This window comes from Neomonachus schauinslandi, chromosome 6, assembly GCF_002201575.2.
Source record: "Neomonachus schauinslandi chromosome 6, ASM220157v2, whole genome shotgun sequence".
NCBI classification, from domain to species: Eukaryota; Metazoa; Chordata; class Mammalia; order Carnivora; family Phocidae; genus Neomonachus; species Neomonachus schauinslandi.
The window spans coordinates 100,271,378-100,287,235 of record NC_058408.1 but is presented as its reverse complement, the minus strand read 5'-3'; the positions used below and the strand labels follow the sequence as shown (position 1 = coordinate 100,287,235).

At 57.1% G+C, this 15,858-nt stretch overlaps 1 protein-coding gene across 2 annotated transcripts in view; it reads right to left on the bottom strand.

The window, feature by feature from the left end:
- Positions 1-15,858, bottom strand: part of CDH23 (cadherin related 23) — a 365,329-nt gene that overhangs the window by 151,454 nt on the left and 198,017 nt on the right. Inside the window, exons 11-13 of one of the 2 annotated variants that reach the window (XM_021699647.1) lie at positions 12,227-12,232; positions 10,287-10,436; positions 9,666-9,824 (exon numbers count right to left, since the gene is read on the bottom strand). In XM_021699647.1, the coding sequence (XP_021555322.1) occupies positions 9,666-9,824; positions 10,287-10,436; positions 12,227-12,232 (315 nt within the window). The remainder of the gene's footprint in view (positions 1-9,665; positions 9,825-10,286; positions 10,437-12,226; positions 12,233-15,858) is intronic. The other variant, XM_021699649.1, reaches the window with a different exon arrangement.

Sequence of the window (15,858 nt, the reverse complement as noted above, 5' to 3'; positions counted from 1 at the left end):
TCCTCCCTCGGCCTTTCTCTCCCAACTACTCCCTGGACAAGCTCTCAGGCCGAGGCCCTGGGGACTGCTCCGAGCCCATCCTGCCCCCGTCGTCCCGTCCCAGGGCCCAGAACCTTCCCGGCACAGGGCACAGGTGGATTGTGCGCAGGCATTTGGTTGACTGCATTTATGAACTCGTTCTGCCTTGGCCATTCTTACAGCTACCTGATGTCCCTTCGCCCAGGGGGTCCATTTTCTCTGCTCTGGTGTCCTGTGAGCAACTGCCTGAGCAGAAGCAGTCAGCAGCTAACCTACCCAAGGGTGACTCTGACAGAGTGCAGGGGACTGCTGGCTCTGGGTGCAGGTGGGGGACTCTCTGGGGGCAGGCTGTCACACGTTGTTAGCACAGGGGGCCTTAGGGAGTGTCCAGCACAACCTCTTCATTTTACAGATGAGGACACCAAGGCCCTGGAGCCAAGGACCTGCTCAAGGTCATCCGGTAACCGGACAACTCCTGCATCCCAGGCTCTCGCCCCGCCCACCTCCCTGGACTCTGGAGTTGGCTGACTCCGGCAAGAGGCTGGAGCCCAGTGTGGGGTGACACTGGATGGAGACCAGCAAACAGGAGAGGGGCCCCGGGGGTTTTGGAGTCGGACAGACCCAGGTTTGAATCCTGGCTTGGACACTCACTAGCTGGCTGACCCGGGGCAGGGGCCTGACCTCTCTGGGCATCCATTGCTGTCAGAAGAGATGATGAATCTACTGCACAGGGTTTATCATTTGCCGTGCTCACAACACCCACTCACGAGGCCTGGCCTTTCAGTTTCTGGTCAAGGGGCAAAGGTCAGTGGAAGAGCTGCTCTGGTCAAGGATGGGGGATTCTGGAGGCACCAGTGAGGGAGGGTTCAAGGGCCTGGCAGGCAATGGGGGCTTTCCATCAATTTGTCAAGTAGCTGAGTGACTGAATGACCGAAAATGGTCAGACCTTAAACAAGGTTCAGGGTAATCACTTCGGGGGGGGGGGCCGGGCAACTCTCCATCCTCACACCTGCCCTGCCATGAAGGGCTCCTTCCAGAAGCCCTGGGTGGTGGCGGGCAGACGGCAGCCAGCTGTGTGCTGTCTGTCTCTCCTTAGTGCCTGTCCTACCTCTCATCGTATCCCATTTGGGTTTTACGGATTGATATTTAGATTAAAGAGATACACACAGCCGAGGAGCACTGAGGCCTGACAGAGGAACTCAGCCCGTCAATCACCGCAGCTCTGCTTCCTCTGGCACCTGACAGGCCCCACACCAGCCCCTCCAACTGGAGATGAACCCAAGAGCAGATTAAAGGGGCCACAAGCACAGCCTGGACACCCCCCGAATGGGGGAGGGTGTGCCTACAACGTACAAAGGCCGACCAGCTTGGGAGCGGGGCTGGGGTGATGCATGTGCACGTGTTTCACCCCCCCATCCCCTGCCCAGGCTGCAGATATTCAATTTTCTTTTAAACGGTGGGGAAATTGGAAGAGATTTTGTTCTGTTTAAGCACAGCTGGAGTCTCCTGTCTCAAGGGACTGGAGAACAATGAGATCACTTAAGATGCCCGCAGTGAAAGGTGTCAGGAGGGGTTGGGCAGGGACAGCACCAGGTGGTGGTTGGGGGGGGGCCTTCTCAGGAAGGGGAAGGTGGAAGAGGTGGCCCGGCTTCCGCAAGTCCAGCTTTGGCTCTTCCCTGCTTTGACCTGCCCGTCTCCATTGGGTTTTGCCGAAGTATCAGGATGAGGCCCGCTCGTCAGGTCATGTTATCTCCCAGACTTACTAATAATTCATGTGGCAATTTCTGTCAGCAGCTTCATATGATGATGGAATCAAATTGAACGGATGCTATCAGAAGCAGGGAGAAGGCCACCGATCTAGAACAGCACGGAGAGCCCTGGACACTTGGCAAGCAGCTGGTGCTGGTATGACTACCAAAGCCTCAGCTATGCGGGGGCCCTGGACCACCACCTCTCCATACATTGTTCCGCAACACTGCTGACGTGGGGATTCTTCTCCCCATCTTATAGAGGATGACACTGAAACCCAGGGAAAGAAAGTTATTAGCTCATGGCCAACCTGCTGGTAAGAAGCTGAGGCAGGACTCCTACCCAGTGTCTGCCCACTCGGTGCTTGCCAAGGTGCAGGGCCCACCTGGCGGTCAGGTGGAGATGAAGATGGATGATGGACCTTGCTGGGCCTGGGGGGAATGGGAAAGCGGCAGCCCAGACCTGAGCAGGACCTCTGCTGTCACCTCCCACTTGCCCTCCCAGCCTCCACCCTGGTGCCTTCCATGCCCTCGTTCTTCCCCACTCCCACCTCAGCCTATTCCCCACATGGCCACCACTGTGATTCATCATATCTCTCTGGCTGTCCCCTCCGATGGGCTCCCTGTCCTCGTCAGTCACCTCCTGACCACCTCTCCTCCACCTACACCCCCAGGCTCTTGTCTCAAAGTCTCTCTCTGCAACTCCCTCAGCTTGCGGCAGCTCCTTCCCAAATTCTACCCGCCTCTCCCTTCCTCCAGGCCTCTATCCACTGCCACCTTCTGTGAGGGATGTGTCTCCCCCGGTCCCCCAGTAACACGCCACCCCTGGTGCTCCCTGCCCACGCAGCTCTACTTTTCCCAATGACTCTTCTCCCCACTTGTCACACGCTGTGCTTACTTGTTCATCCTCTGTCTCCTGCCCCTGGAATGGATGGGGATGTTTGTCCGTCTCGCTCACTGCTGTCATTCTAGACCCTCGATAAAGAGTCACTGAATGGAGGATGGTAGTTGCCTCTGGGGCTCCCCTGTGCCTCAGAGAGCATGGAGTTCTGCCCTGGGAGGGACGGTGGGTAAGGCTTCTGCAGTGGAGACACACGGGCTCACAGAGGGCACCCGGCTCTGCCCAGCAGCAGCCAAGGGAGCAGGGTCAGCTCCTGCTCACCTGTGCACAGAGCCAGGCTGAGGGGCTGGGTGCATTTCAGCCTTGACCTTGCAATCTCATGCCCCGATTAGACGGGTGATCCCGGAATCTGGTGGCCATCACACCTCCCAGCTCCCTGCCTTTGTTCCTGGGCTGGGGTCTGCATCCCCAGATTCTGCTTGCCCTAGGGAAGTTTCCAGTGCAGTGGGGAGGAAAGGACATGAGCCACGAAATCCCTGAGCAGTGAGAATAGCCAAGGAAAAGGAGGTGCAGAGCACACAGGGGAGCTGGGAAGAACGGGTATTGAACTGGAGCTCTAACTGGTCCCAAGATAGCTACATTTGTGTAAATGCTTTAACATTCTTTCCATTGAGAGCTGGGGGTGTCTCCCTTGCCTTTGATGTGAACTTGCTTGGGTGACTCACTATAACCAATTAAATTCAGCGTAAAGGACTATGGTGAATTTGAGGCCGGGTCAGAAATGGCCACACAGCTTCCAGCTGGTTCTCTTGGGACACTCTTTCCCTAGAGGCCTCCTCTGAGGTGCTCCCTCTCAGAACCCCTGTGTCTGCAATGCCAACCCCATGGGGAGAGGCCGTGTGTGGGTGCTTGTGACAGTCAGGCTGAGCCAGTCCTTCAGCGGGCCCGGCCCAGGCACCAGACCCGGGCGGGAGACACCTCCAGCTGCTGGGGTCACCCCCACACCCGGAGTTGCAGAGAAGAGCCCCCTTGCTGAGCTCTGTCCACAATTCCTGACCTACCCAACCCGTGAGGGTCAGAAAGCGGCTGTTGCTTTATGCAGCCAAGTTTGGGTGGTTTCTGATGCAACAGGAAGCCGAGCAAGCTCTGAGGGTCCTCGTTCAGAGCACGCCACAAAGCAGGCGTGAACTGAGTGCTGAGTGTGGGATCGTGTGAAACCAGCGGAGAAGGGCGTGCCTGTGGGCAGGGAATGATAAAGCCCCTATAGCCGGGACAAGCTATGTAATTTGCCGGGCCCCATGCAAAGTGAACACATGGGGCCCCTCGTTCAAAAATGAAGAATTTCAAGACAGTGACAGCAGTGCATCAGGCCAAGTGTGGGGCCTTCCGAATCCAGGTCCCTGAGCGCATGCCCAGGCCGCACGCACACCCTCCTGCCACATCTGCCTTCCTCTGAGTATGCTGCAGGCCGGGCTCGGTGCTGAGTGCCCTCCCCAGCTGTCCCACTCCATTCTCACAGCAGCCCTCCCAGGCAGGACCTCTCAGCGCACCTCCCCAGGTCGGAGACGACACAGGCTCAGGGGCCTGCCAAGGGCCCATCTCGGCAGGGCTGGGCTTGCGCACAGGCTGAAGGGGTAGAGGGCAGCCGGATCAGGGTTCCTGAAGGCCACTGATGATAAAAACCGCTGTGGACCACTGTAAGCCCTTGACCCACACTGGGGCCTCTGAGCAACCGAGCCATGTGTGCTGGGCAGGTGCGACCTTCCCCACCTGATGGGAAAGAAGCCAAACGTGGAGAAGGAGTGGCCAGCCCACAGCAGAAATGGATTCACGACCCTGCCCAAGACATTAGCAGTCTCCCAAAGACAGGCTGGGAAGAGGGGCAAGGAGGAGAGAGAGGAACCATGCCTGTCAGCTCCCACAAGGTTACATTGGAGCCAAGGGGTAGCTCTCTGTCCCTGGGCTGAGCAAACTGGGTCCCATGCCCACCCAGTCAAGGTGCTTACATGCCTCTCCTTCTTGCTTTGATTTCTGTGCCTAGAGAAGAATCCTGTCTTATCTGACAGTCCATCTTCTGCCCATTCCTGCTGTGCCCTAGCTCTCTGGAGCAGGGACAGAAGACCCTGGAGGGCAGTAAGGTCTGCCCTGGGAATAACCTCCTTCCCAGCTGCTGTTCCTTCTCAGCATCCCTCTCTGATGGAGCTAATAAATCTGGGCACATGAGCTCCCTATTGCAGGAGGCCAGGCTGGCTCATTGCATATACCAGGTACAACCTCTCTCAGCGGTCTCCCAATGCCTGCCAGGGGCCACCAGGATGGAATAGGTGCAAGAATGGGGATGGTTTGATACAGATTTCTTCACTATCAGAACAGCAACCCAATGGTTCTATTTGGGGTGGGTGGCAATCCAGGAGGGAGAGAGAGGGCTGAACCCTGTCCACATCATAGGAATGGAACTCCACCTCCCTACAGAGCACCTCCCCCTCTCTATATTCCAGCTGCAGGGCCTTTGCACATGCTATTCCCTCTTTGTCCAATGTGCTCCCCTCCCCTCACTCACCTATTAATGCCTACTCAATTGCTAATTCCTCAGGGAAGCCTTCTCTCATTCCAGTCAAGGTCAGATGTCTTGTTATAGGTGTTCATTGTTCCCTGATCCCTCCATAATAACAAGTAATGAAGATTCCTTTCTTAGTATTAACATCAGGCTTTCCCAGGAGACTGTAAACTTCCTGAGGGCAAGACTCACATCACCACGGTCCTCAGGGCCACGTGCCTGGCACACACTAGGTATTCAAAAAACATTTGTCGGATGAACAAATGGTTGGACTGCTTTCTTACTGCCCAGGAAAACCTGCTAGGCACCAGGTACCAATTGGACAGGCTGAAGGGCTGCCCCAAGCCCAGGAAGAAGACACCCCACAGCCTTCCCACCTGACTCTTGTCAGTTTGGGAGGCAGGATGGGAAGGTGAGAATCAGAGCAGCCTGGGGACAGGAGAGGGGGACAAACCACACAGCCTAGAGGATGGGGAGCCACCAACAGGATATAGGAACTCTTATAGGCATTCATGAACACAGACGTGTGTGTTATATACACACGCCCCTGAGCACATGGAGCCGCATACACGCCTGCGTGGTGCACGCGTGCACACACCCCCCCAAGCGTACCTCACGTGCACCCCCAAACATATGTGGGCGCATGTGCCCCTGCACATCCCTCCCCTGCGTGGTCACCCTTCAGAGGACTGGCTCTGACTGACACTGACGTCTGTCCTGCGTCCTCCTGCCTTCCAGCAAGCTTCTCCTCATGAAGACAGCTCTGGGCTGCCTTGGGGTTCGTGCTTCCCGGGCCAAGTGCTCTGGTCTCCCTGACTTGGTCTTCTCATCAGTGAAAGGAGCTCCCTCAGCTCTGACCCTCCAGTGGCTGGGGACCTACAGAACCAGAAATTCACCTGACGGTGCCAGAGGTTCCCGAGGGGCTCGCGTGTCACCCAGAGACACAAGGCCTGGAGCTGCCCTGTGGCCTGTCCACCTGGGTCCTGCGGAGAGCACTCCTCAGCTCCTCTCTTTCCCCTCAGCTCTGAGCGTTACTGAAAGGACGGGCTCAGCGGTCCAACACAGAACCTTCTGGCCGGGCAGCCCCAGTGGCTAAGAGCCTATGGCTCAGGGTCAGGTGGTCTTCTTGTGAATTTCAGCTCAACTGCTTGCTGGCCCTGGGGCCCTGAGCCTCGGTTTCCTCACCTGTAAGATGAGGACAGCATGTGCAGGGGTTGGAAACAGCCCGTGTGAAGTGCCTGTTTCCAGCCAAGGCTCACCAGGGACGCTGCAGAGTTGATTACTGCAATGGCAACTGTGGCCCTCAGAGGTCAGCTCGGGGCGTCACCACCCCAGGCACTAGGTCTGGAAGGGACTGCGGACACATCTTAGTCCGTCTTGTTCATTTTATTTATTTATTTATTTTTTTTTAAAGATTTTTAATTATTTGACAGAGACACAGCGAGAGAGGGAACACAAGCAGGGGGAGTGGGAGAAGAAGCAGCAGGCTTCCTGCTGAACAGAGAGCCCGATGTGGGGCTCGATCTCAGGACCCTGGAACCATGACCTGAGCCAAAGGCAGACGCTTAACGACTGAGCCACCCAGGCACCCCAATCTTGTTCATTGTACAGATAAGGTGCAAGAAGAGAAGCAGCTTCTGCCCTGGTCACCCAAGGTTTGTCGAGAGCAGAGTCGGTGCTCAAGGTCAAGCCTCTACACCTTGGGCCCCCACTCTTTTCCCTCCACCAGTGGAAACTCCTTTTGCTGTAACAAGGGTGCCGTAAGGGCCTCAAAACCTGGGCCGGGGGAGGTCCAGGGAGCGGGGAGGTACAAGGGTCCAGGCCTTCCACCTGGCTGGGAGACCAGGCTGGAGGCGATGGCCCCTCCTCTCCCAGCTTCCCCACCCCTGTCAAACTGCTGTCTCCCCCCAGGATGGGTGACGAGCCCACAGAAGCCAGACCAGTGCCAGGGTGAGGGCTGGGGAGGCCCCTCACAGCAGGCTCTGCCCCAGCCCTCGGTGCAAATTAAAACATTTTCCTTTTCTTCATAATTTTTTTTTTCCTGATACAACTGCCCATGAAACATTTTAATAACATCCTAGAAAAGGTCATGGAGAAGGAATTTCACAGTCCCTGAGCAGGCAGCTATAACTTCAGCTGCTCCTGCAGCAAAAGAGGTGGAAAGATCAGGCTGACCCTGGGAAATGGCAGGGGGCGGGGGGAGGCCAGGTCAGGCTGGGCAGGGTGCCGGGTGTGGCCACGCAACCCGCTCCCCGCTAGAGCGCTGGGAGATGATGTTGGATAAGTAGGGGTTGCCCAGGGGATGCTTCCACACCCAATATTCACACCTCTTGACAGCAGCCTAGGGGGTCTCATGTCCACTTTGCAGATGAAGAAACGAAGGCCCTCAGGGGTGACGTGGATAGACTAGCACACAGCAAAGGCGGGGAAAGCAGGGCCCACAGTTTCCGGGGAGGTCCTGGGCTCCTGTAGGCACACATTCCTGGTACCAGAGCTTATTACTGGGTGAAACAGCCCCTTTATATCTGCACAATCCTACAACCCTGGGGCCGGGGGGTTGAGAAGGAGGTGGGCAAGGCTTAGACTCAGGAACTGGAGGCTGACCAGGTGAGAGACACTCAGAGGAGGCTAAATGCATCCATTAAACATCTGGAGAGGGACTGGAGAAGGGGTTGTAGGCAGCAGGCAGGGGTCCACGCCGGCCCAGGAACTGCTCTAGTGTTTGAGAACACCCAGTTTGAGCACCTACTCTCCAGTGGCAGCCCCAGAGGAGACTGGGCCTAACACATTGTCCTTGGTACCAGCACTTGGCCCCCAGCCAAGAGGTGTGTCTTCTGACCCTTCACACCCCACCCCTGTTCCCTAGGTTCCGCAACCCTTCCCCAGGGCCATGGGAACTTGCGACTGCAAAGTGAGACCTCCAACCCCAGCAAGAATACCAGGGGGGAATCCCTGGACACCCACAAGCCTGACACCTGAACTCTTTGCCATGTGGTCCCAGGCCGGCTGGGGCCCAAAACACAGGCCGTTTGGGTGTCCTTCACCGTGATAGTTGAATGTGGCTGGGGGGAGAGGGGGCTGCAGTCTCTCTTTGGGTCCAGAAGGCCAAAGCCTCTGGCACTCACTCTCTGGCTGGGCCCCTAGAGGCCGCAAGAGGATCCATGGAGGGGGGCCCCAAGCACCAGGTGACTGATTACAAGGAGCACCTTGGTGGAAGCCAGGGGGGCCACAGCCTGGGGAGGCAGGCGAGGAGGGAGACAGCCACAGCTGACTTAGTGTTTATGTCTGATGGCCCGCCTAGCTAAACATCTGTTTGAAGTATTAATAACTGTCAGATGGGAAGGGCCTGGGGCTCAGTATAGTTTCACACCATCTGTCAGAAGAGTAAACACATTGTGGAGTAGGGGGCCTGGGATCAGCAGGCAATTTCTCGGCTTGGAGTAAGGAGGGAGCAAGAAATGGAAGCGAGGACCCCAAGGTCCTCAGAATGGGCAGAGAATGGCAACAGTGAGTTCAACTCCATCACATTTATTGAGCACCTACTATGCGTAAGAGCTGAGCTTACGTCACACACGTCTGCCGCTTTGATCTGCTCGGCAACCAATCCTCTTTGTTCTGCTAACAGAAGCCCCTTTGGCATAGCCCCTTTTCCATTTTCAGCCCATAGAATTTGGATGGAGCGGACCTAACCCCTGGCTCCACTAGGAAGAGTGTGACCCATCTCTGTTAGATCAGGATCACAATGATTGGTTCCAGGATGGCCCAGCAAGGAGAATCAGCTCTGAGACTTTTGCTGGAGCTACTGAAAAAGAATATGGTTTTCCCACTAGGGTTGATAAATTGGTAAGAAGTAATCCTGGGGTGCTGGTGTTCCTCTCGGTCAATGTAAAAAAAAAAAAAAAAAAGCACCTGGTGCTAAAGTCAGATTCCTGCTGAGTGCCTGGGTACAGCTATGCCTGAAATCATTTATACTTTGAATTACATGAGCTGATCCTTTTTTGGCTTGAACCACTTAAGGGTTTGTGTCCCTTGCCATCAAGAGTACTGACTGATACAAATGGACACTGGAAGGGGCCCTTCGTCAAAGTCCCAGCCAAGGGCAGCTGGGGGTGACCAGGCACCCTCAAGGAGCCCATTCTTCCCTGGTGCTTAGAGGGAGGGTGGCCCTCCTCAGAGTTGGCTGGTCCCTATCCCCATTAGAGGGCACTTCCGGGGCTCCTGGCCCAACTAGGCTCGGTTCCTCTCAGGGACAAGGCAGAAAACCAGTGTCCTTGGCCCAATTCCAACCTCCTCCTGGTTGGTCCTCTTTCAACATTGTTGCCCCAACCATGGCAGCCCCGTCATAGAGAGTCCAGATGCTTTAATACACAAACACCACAACTTCTGGGGGCTCAGGGGCACCCCCTTCCCTGACCACCCACGTTTCTTGGGCCAAGCCCTCTGGCTGCCTCCCCGTGCTCTTCCCCAGAGCTCAGTGGCCCTGTGGAAGAGCAGGACTCACCAGGACTGTCAGCACAGAGGTCCCCACGGTGACGTTCTCGTACAAGCTGACGTTGTACAGTGGCTGGCTGAAGATGGGCCGGTTGTCATTCTCGTTGATGAGGGTGATCTTCACCTTGGCATAGCCCACGTGGTCAGGCACACTCTCGTTGGCAAAGAGCTGGGTGTGCAGAGCGGGGGCCCCGGGTGAGCTCTCACATGCTCCTGGAGCCTTGTCCCCATAAGTCCCCCTGGGGTCTTTGCAGGTCCTAACCCAGAGTTCTTGTCTGAGTCACTGCCCATCCCAGTGATGGGAGTCTCTCCAGCAGGGCTCCGAAGCCAGGGTGGGCACGGATTCTGCTGGGGGCTGGGCTGGCGGGGGCTGGGCCGTGAGGCTCCTTATGGGCTTCCGGGGCTGTGCCCGTGCCTGGGAAAATGCTGCTCAATTCCCAGATACCTCCTTGTCCTCCTTGAAAAGGGGAGGCTCAGCCAGCCCCTGCCATGGGCTCAGTGGGCTTCCTGAGTCAGAGCCACACAGGGGAAAAATGGGGAGAGGTGGAAGGAGGAGTTTAAGGAGATGGTGTCACCCTCTGCCTCCCCTGAAAGCCTCCCACCGGACAAAGAAAAATGGAGGGGGCCTTACGTCAAAGTCGTAGCGGTCCACAGTCTCATAGTCCAGGGGGACGGCCACCCGGATGCGAATGTCTGCCTTCCCTTGGACAGAGGTGGGGGAGATGATGAAGTGCTGGGAATTGTTCCCCACCAGGTACACCTCGAACATGCTGTTCAGGCCCTGGGGCAGAATGGAGAAGAAACCAGTCAGAAAGGGCTCAGGAGGCGGAGGGTCCAGAGCAGAGTGGTGTGGTGGAGGTAGAGGAGGGGCAGGGTCCATAGTGCGGCTTGCCTGCACCCCACACCAGAGTGGTCTGGCCTCCTCTGGGTGACCCTGGCCTGGCTCTCAGACCCTGCCTTCTGTCCACATCCGGGCCCGCTAGAAGTCTCCGCCAGTTCTTTTTGCCTCTGATATCCTTTCAGATGCCCCCAAATAGCCCTTCCAGATGGTTCGGTTCATTTCCCACCTCCTGCTCCCTTCCTCAGTCCCAGCTGGGGAGGATCTGTAGCTGGAAGACCCAGCAGGCAGACAGGAAAGAGGGCCGGATGGGAAAGGAGGGGAGAGAAGCAAGTATGTGTCCCCGGCAGGCATGGGCAGGAGAGGGCATGAGGGACAGAGCAGAACACGGCTTCTTCCCCTCCCTCCCTCTGGAACAGGTCAGTCAGGGAGAACACTGGTTTCCTTACACATGGAAAGGGAATAACCCAGCTGAATGGCAAAGTGAACCCCCATGGACCCCACCCTGTAGCCAGCTAGCGGTAGCCCAGAGGACACTGGATTCCAGGTAGCTCAGAGCTGCAGGGTCCTCCATGGGCTCTGCCGCAGCCCATAATTTCAGGTGTGGGGGGTGGTGTGCTTCACTCCAAGTCAGGTGTTTCTGATCATTCTAACAGGGCCCGAGCTCACAGAGCCCTCAGATACGGCTTAGCTCCTTCTGACACAAAGGGTGTGAGGTCTCCATGCTACCCGAGCCCCCAAGTCCAAAGAGCCAGTGATGAAGGTGGGAGACATGGCTTACTGACTCCCCAGAGTCTGGCCTGCTCGGCGATGGATTCAACCCCCCATGGGGGGAAATTACCCCCAAATAAGCCTCCTTCAACCTAGGTAGATGGCCTATGGTTTGTAACCAACCCGTGGAGACCTCTCCTGACCCTTACTGCAGATGCTCACTGGGTGACAGACCTGGGCTGTGAGCACCAGGAGGGAATGTCCTCCTGCCCATGCTGCTCATCACCCTTGGCCCAGTGCCCAGCACAGCCCCTCTGTGTACGTGTTTCTTTGGAACCGAGGGCTGGCAAAGGAAGCATGCCTCTCTTCTTGGTTGCCCAGGGATCCCTTCCAGACCTGTTCCTGCTGTGACGGGGGCAGCCAGGCCACCTTGAAGCCTTTCCATGGTCAGAAGGGGATGATCCTGGCAAGGCTGGAAAGGGCACCCCCAGTGAAGCCTAAGAGTTCATGAGATTCTTCCAGCCCTGGACCTGTCCCACAGGTGGTCGAATATATTTGTGGAATGAATACATATTATTATTTACCCATCAGTCTCTTGAGTTTTTTTTTCCTATTTGCAATTACAAATTGGCAAAACAGGAGTGTTGCCAATCTCGGGGTCCAGACAAGCAGCAGGGCCTCCAGAGCCCCCCACCCAGAGTGGCTCCTGCAGACGGTGCAGGCAATGCTCCCTCGGCCCTGTCAGCGTGTGGAGTCCTCAGTTCTCCCTGGCATGGAATCCATCCATCAGATGGAGGCCCAATTAAATGCCCGAAGGGGCACTAATAGCCAAGACCGGCAGAGTGTGACAGCTCTGAGCAGGTGACACCAAGACCTCTCCCTCCACCATGGGACCTGGAGGCCCAAGAAGGTGGGGGCCGGCTGAGCTACGCCAGGGCACGTGGAGCAGCACGCCCCCTGAAACCCCTTCCCCACGCTGCCCACCGGCCTCCCCAGCCCCTGCCCTTCCCAGGCTCACTTACCAAGTTCTGTCAGTGGGAGTCGGTCAGTCAAAGGGTATGGAGACAGAGAAGGAGCCGGAAAGGTACGGAGAGGAGGAAGGAACCAGAGAGAAAAAGATGGTGAGATCCGAGGTCAGGGTAAGGGAGAGGGGTCGAGTGGACCCTAGGAACACACCCTGCTCCAGAGGAACAGCCCCCTTCGTATCTGATGGGCCCCACACCCAGAGGAAGGAGAGGGAAGCAGAGGAAGAGGTACTAGGGCTCCTGAGCACACTCGGTCCTCACCCAGAGGGAGGTGGGGTGGGGGGTGGGCCACATCCCTATGTCCTCCTTCCAGGAGCCTGGACCAAACCCCTGCGGAAAACGACCCCAAGCACTGTCACATTTTAATCTTCCTAACACAGAAAACATTAAGACATGATAAATACAGACATGGAAAATTTTTCACATAGTTCAAAAGTGTAAAGGGCACGCTGCCGTCTCCCTGTCCCCACTGGCCCAGCCACTGGACAGCCTTCTCTAGAGGCCATCACCACACCCTGTCCCGGGGTCTCTTCCCCAGCAAATCCACACAAATACGACGAGCTCTAGGTTTCTGGGCCTCCCCTCCCTGACGCCAACAGCAGCACGCTACACGCATCGCTCTGGCTGGGGTTTTGTCACTTAGATCCAGGTCTCGGAGACTGTTCCAGAAGTGTACAAATGGGGGCCGATATTAACGACGACAGCACAGCACACCGAACACCTGCTCTTGGCCAGACACCGTTCAGAATAACCGCAGAATTATCCTCTGTGGTTACTGTGGAATGTTGGGAGTCCTCAAGCCCACAGAGCAGGCCTCAGGCAGGGTAAACCCACAGCAGAGCAGGGACACAGTGGGAGCTCAAGAAGTCACTGGGTTTCAGCAGCTTTTCCTCACCCACTCCTCTGTGCGATCCTCTTCCCACGGGCCATGGGGTGGAGAAGAAGAAACACCGGATCTTGGAAACCCCTCCAGAGGAAATGGACTTCAGAGAGGTTGAGTGAGTCACCCAAGGTTGCACAGCTTGTTGGCAGCACAGTGAGGATAAAAGCCCAGGCCGGGGTGCCGTCTAGGCCGAGGGAAGTGGGGTCAGGGCCTCCCCCACTAGCAGCTCCAGTGCAGTCTGAGTTCCCTGAGCAAAAGGAGGCGGTAACGCTGAGCACCCCAGGGCGGAATCTGAGCGAGCGCCAGCAGATGAGGCCACGCCAGGAAGGCTGCCCCAAGGGGGGGGGTTTGAACTGGCTTTAGGAACGAAGGGAAAATGAACTAGAAGAGGAGGGATTCCAGGTGGAGGAAGTGGCTTTACACACGGAGCTCGGTCCTTAGCGTGTATCAGAAGCACCTGGAAGCTTTGTTAAGCTACAGACTGCTGCCCACCACCAGGACTCCCTCATTTGGTAGGTTGGGGCCTGAGAATTTCCACTTCTAACAAGTTTCAGGGGCCGCCTGCCCTGCCACTGCTGGTCTGGGACCCCCGCTGGCCTCGCAAAGGCATGGAGCGGGAATGAGGAATCGGTGAGGAGGCAGACAGTGAGCTGATTTGCAAGGGGTGCATGTGGGGAAGGGCTGGTGAGATCTTTGGGATAGCAGGAGGCTGGGGGGCGGGGGTCCCACTGCAGGCACCGTCTGGAGGGCTCTGGCACTGCCCTCGTGAGCAATGGGGAGGCACTCTAACCTCTGAAGCACATGCATACTGGTGAAAATGAGGAAGGTGAACTTGGCAGTGAGTGCAAGTCACACCGAGGCAGCCCTCCCTCCTCACGGGGCTGCACATCTGAACCACCAGCGTGGCTCTAAAACTCAGACACGCAGATGCCCACAGCCACTGGGTCAGAACCTGCCGGGGTGGGGTCCAGGCAGCTGCAGTTTGTGATGCTCCCTAGGGAACCACATTGTGCAGCCAGGCTTGCGAAGACATCAGCGGGGGCAGGCAGGGGCTGGGCGGCACCCACAGGAATCCAGAGGGGCGAGCAGGGGAGAGGCAGAGCGGAGTCCTCCATTGGGCCACCCAACAAAATCTCCTGGAGGGGTCTTTAAAATATCCTCATGCCTAGGTCGCACCCCAGACCAAGCAAATCAGACGTGGGTGAGGCCAGACCTCAGGACCTCATAACACTCTCCATGTTATTCATTCTAATGTGCATCCAAGGGTGAGAACCCCTAGGGCAGAGTGGTGGTTCTCCGAGTGGGGTATAGGGACCAGTAGCTCAGCTTTACCAAAAACCTCATCAGAAATGCATATTTTGGGCCACGCCCAGATCTACCATCCAGAAACACCAGGGGCAGGGCCCAGCACTGTGGAGCCAGCCCTCCAGGTGTCCTGATGCTCGCTGAGGTTTGAGAACTGCCAGGACAGAGCAAGGCAAGGCAGGGAGTGAATCTGAGAATAGGGAAGAAGACTGACCGTGGAGGTGTGGTGTGAGCAGCTGGAGAGAGAAAGCAGAGTAAACACCCATGGGGATGTGGGGATGTGGGGGTGCGGGGGTGGGGGCGGACGGAAGACCAGAGCGGAAGAGATGCCTGGGAAGGTGGGGCTGAGCTCAGTATGGACTCAGTCCGGGTACCTGGACGGGCAGGAACACTGGCCCCTCAGGCCAGGTTTCTGCATCTCAAGGAATGAGGTCCCTGCCTTTCTAGATTTGGCTGGACGTTCACTCAGCCCTGCATGGCCCTGAGACCCCAGGGCAACCGTCCGGCTAAGTCCCATTAAATGCTCAGCCTGCCCCCTTCAGAACCTGCCCAGAGGGCCAAGTCCTGCTGGGACTTGACCTGTGACTGTGAGCCCCTCGGGATGGGATATGTATGTGATATTCATCCCGTTCGCTAAAGCGGTGCAAAACCCCGATTAACTGCAGTCCTCTGCCAGACAGCTTCTGTTTATCAAGCCCCAACTGTGTGCTGCACGTGACTTAACCAGAATCTTTACTGACATCGGCGTCAGTGCACCCCTTTTTGGAGAAGGAAAGGGAGGCCTGGGAGGGCAACTCATTCAGGCCTCACAGCTGCCAGTGAAGGATCTGAAGTTGGGTCTGTTCTGTCTCTATCACAGTGTGAGCTCTCAACTGCCCAGCTCTCCAGCCCCCTCCCACTGCACAATGTTGCTCCCAGGGCAAGCAAAGAACTGGCCCGGGAGGGCACAGGTGGGCTCCTCCCCCATTCTCCCAGGGGCAGGAGCGAGGCCCAGGGGAAGGCTCCTCTGCCAAGGTCAGGGACCAGGCAGGTGGAGGGCGAGAGCCTGCCCCTCCCTCACTGCCAGGCCCAGGGGAGGGCTGCTCACTGGAGCTGGGAGGGAGGGAGCAGGGCGGGCAGAGGCAGGAGGCCCTCTTGGAGCTGTTGAGGGGCAATTTTGTTGGGAAGGGAGATAAAGAGGAACATCAAAAGGAGTCCCAGTGCATGTGGAGAGGAGGCCGGTGGATTAAATTCTCTTCCAGCTGGGAGAGGCGATGAGAAGGCTGATAGGCAGCAGCCGCGGGTCCCGGAGCGGCAGCGCTGCCCTCCCCGCACGGGGCTAGGGCCCCCAGTGGCTGCCTGAGGGGCTGCGACAGCTCGGCTTTTATTTGTTTAGTGGAAGGGGGAAGGACACAGGAGATCACTCCTCGCTCCCCACCGTCCCCACCCCGTGCAGCCAGCT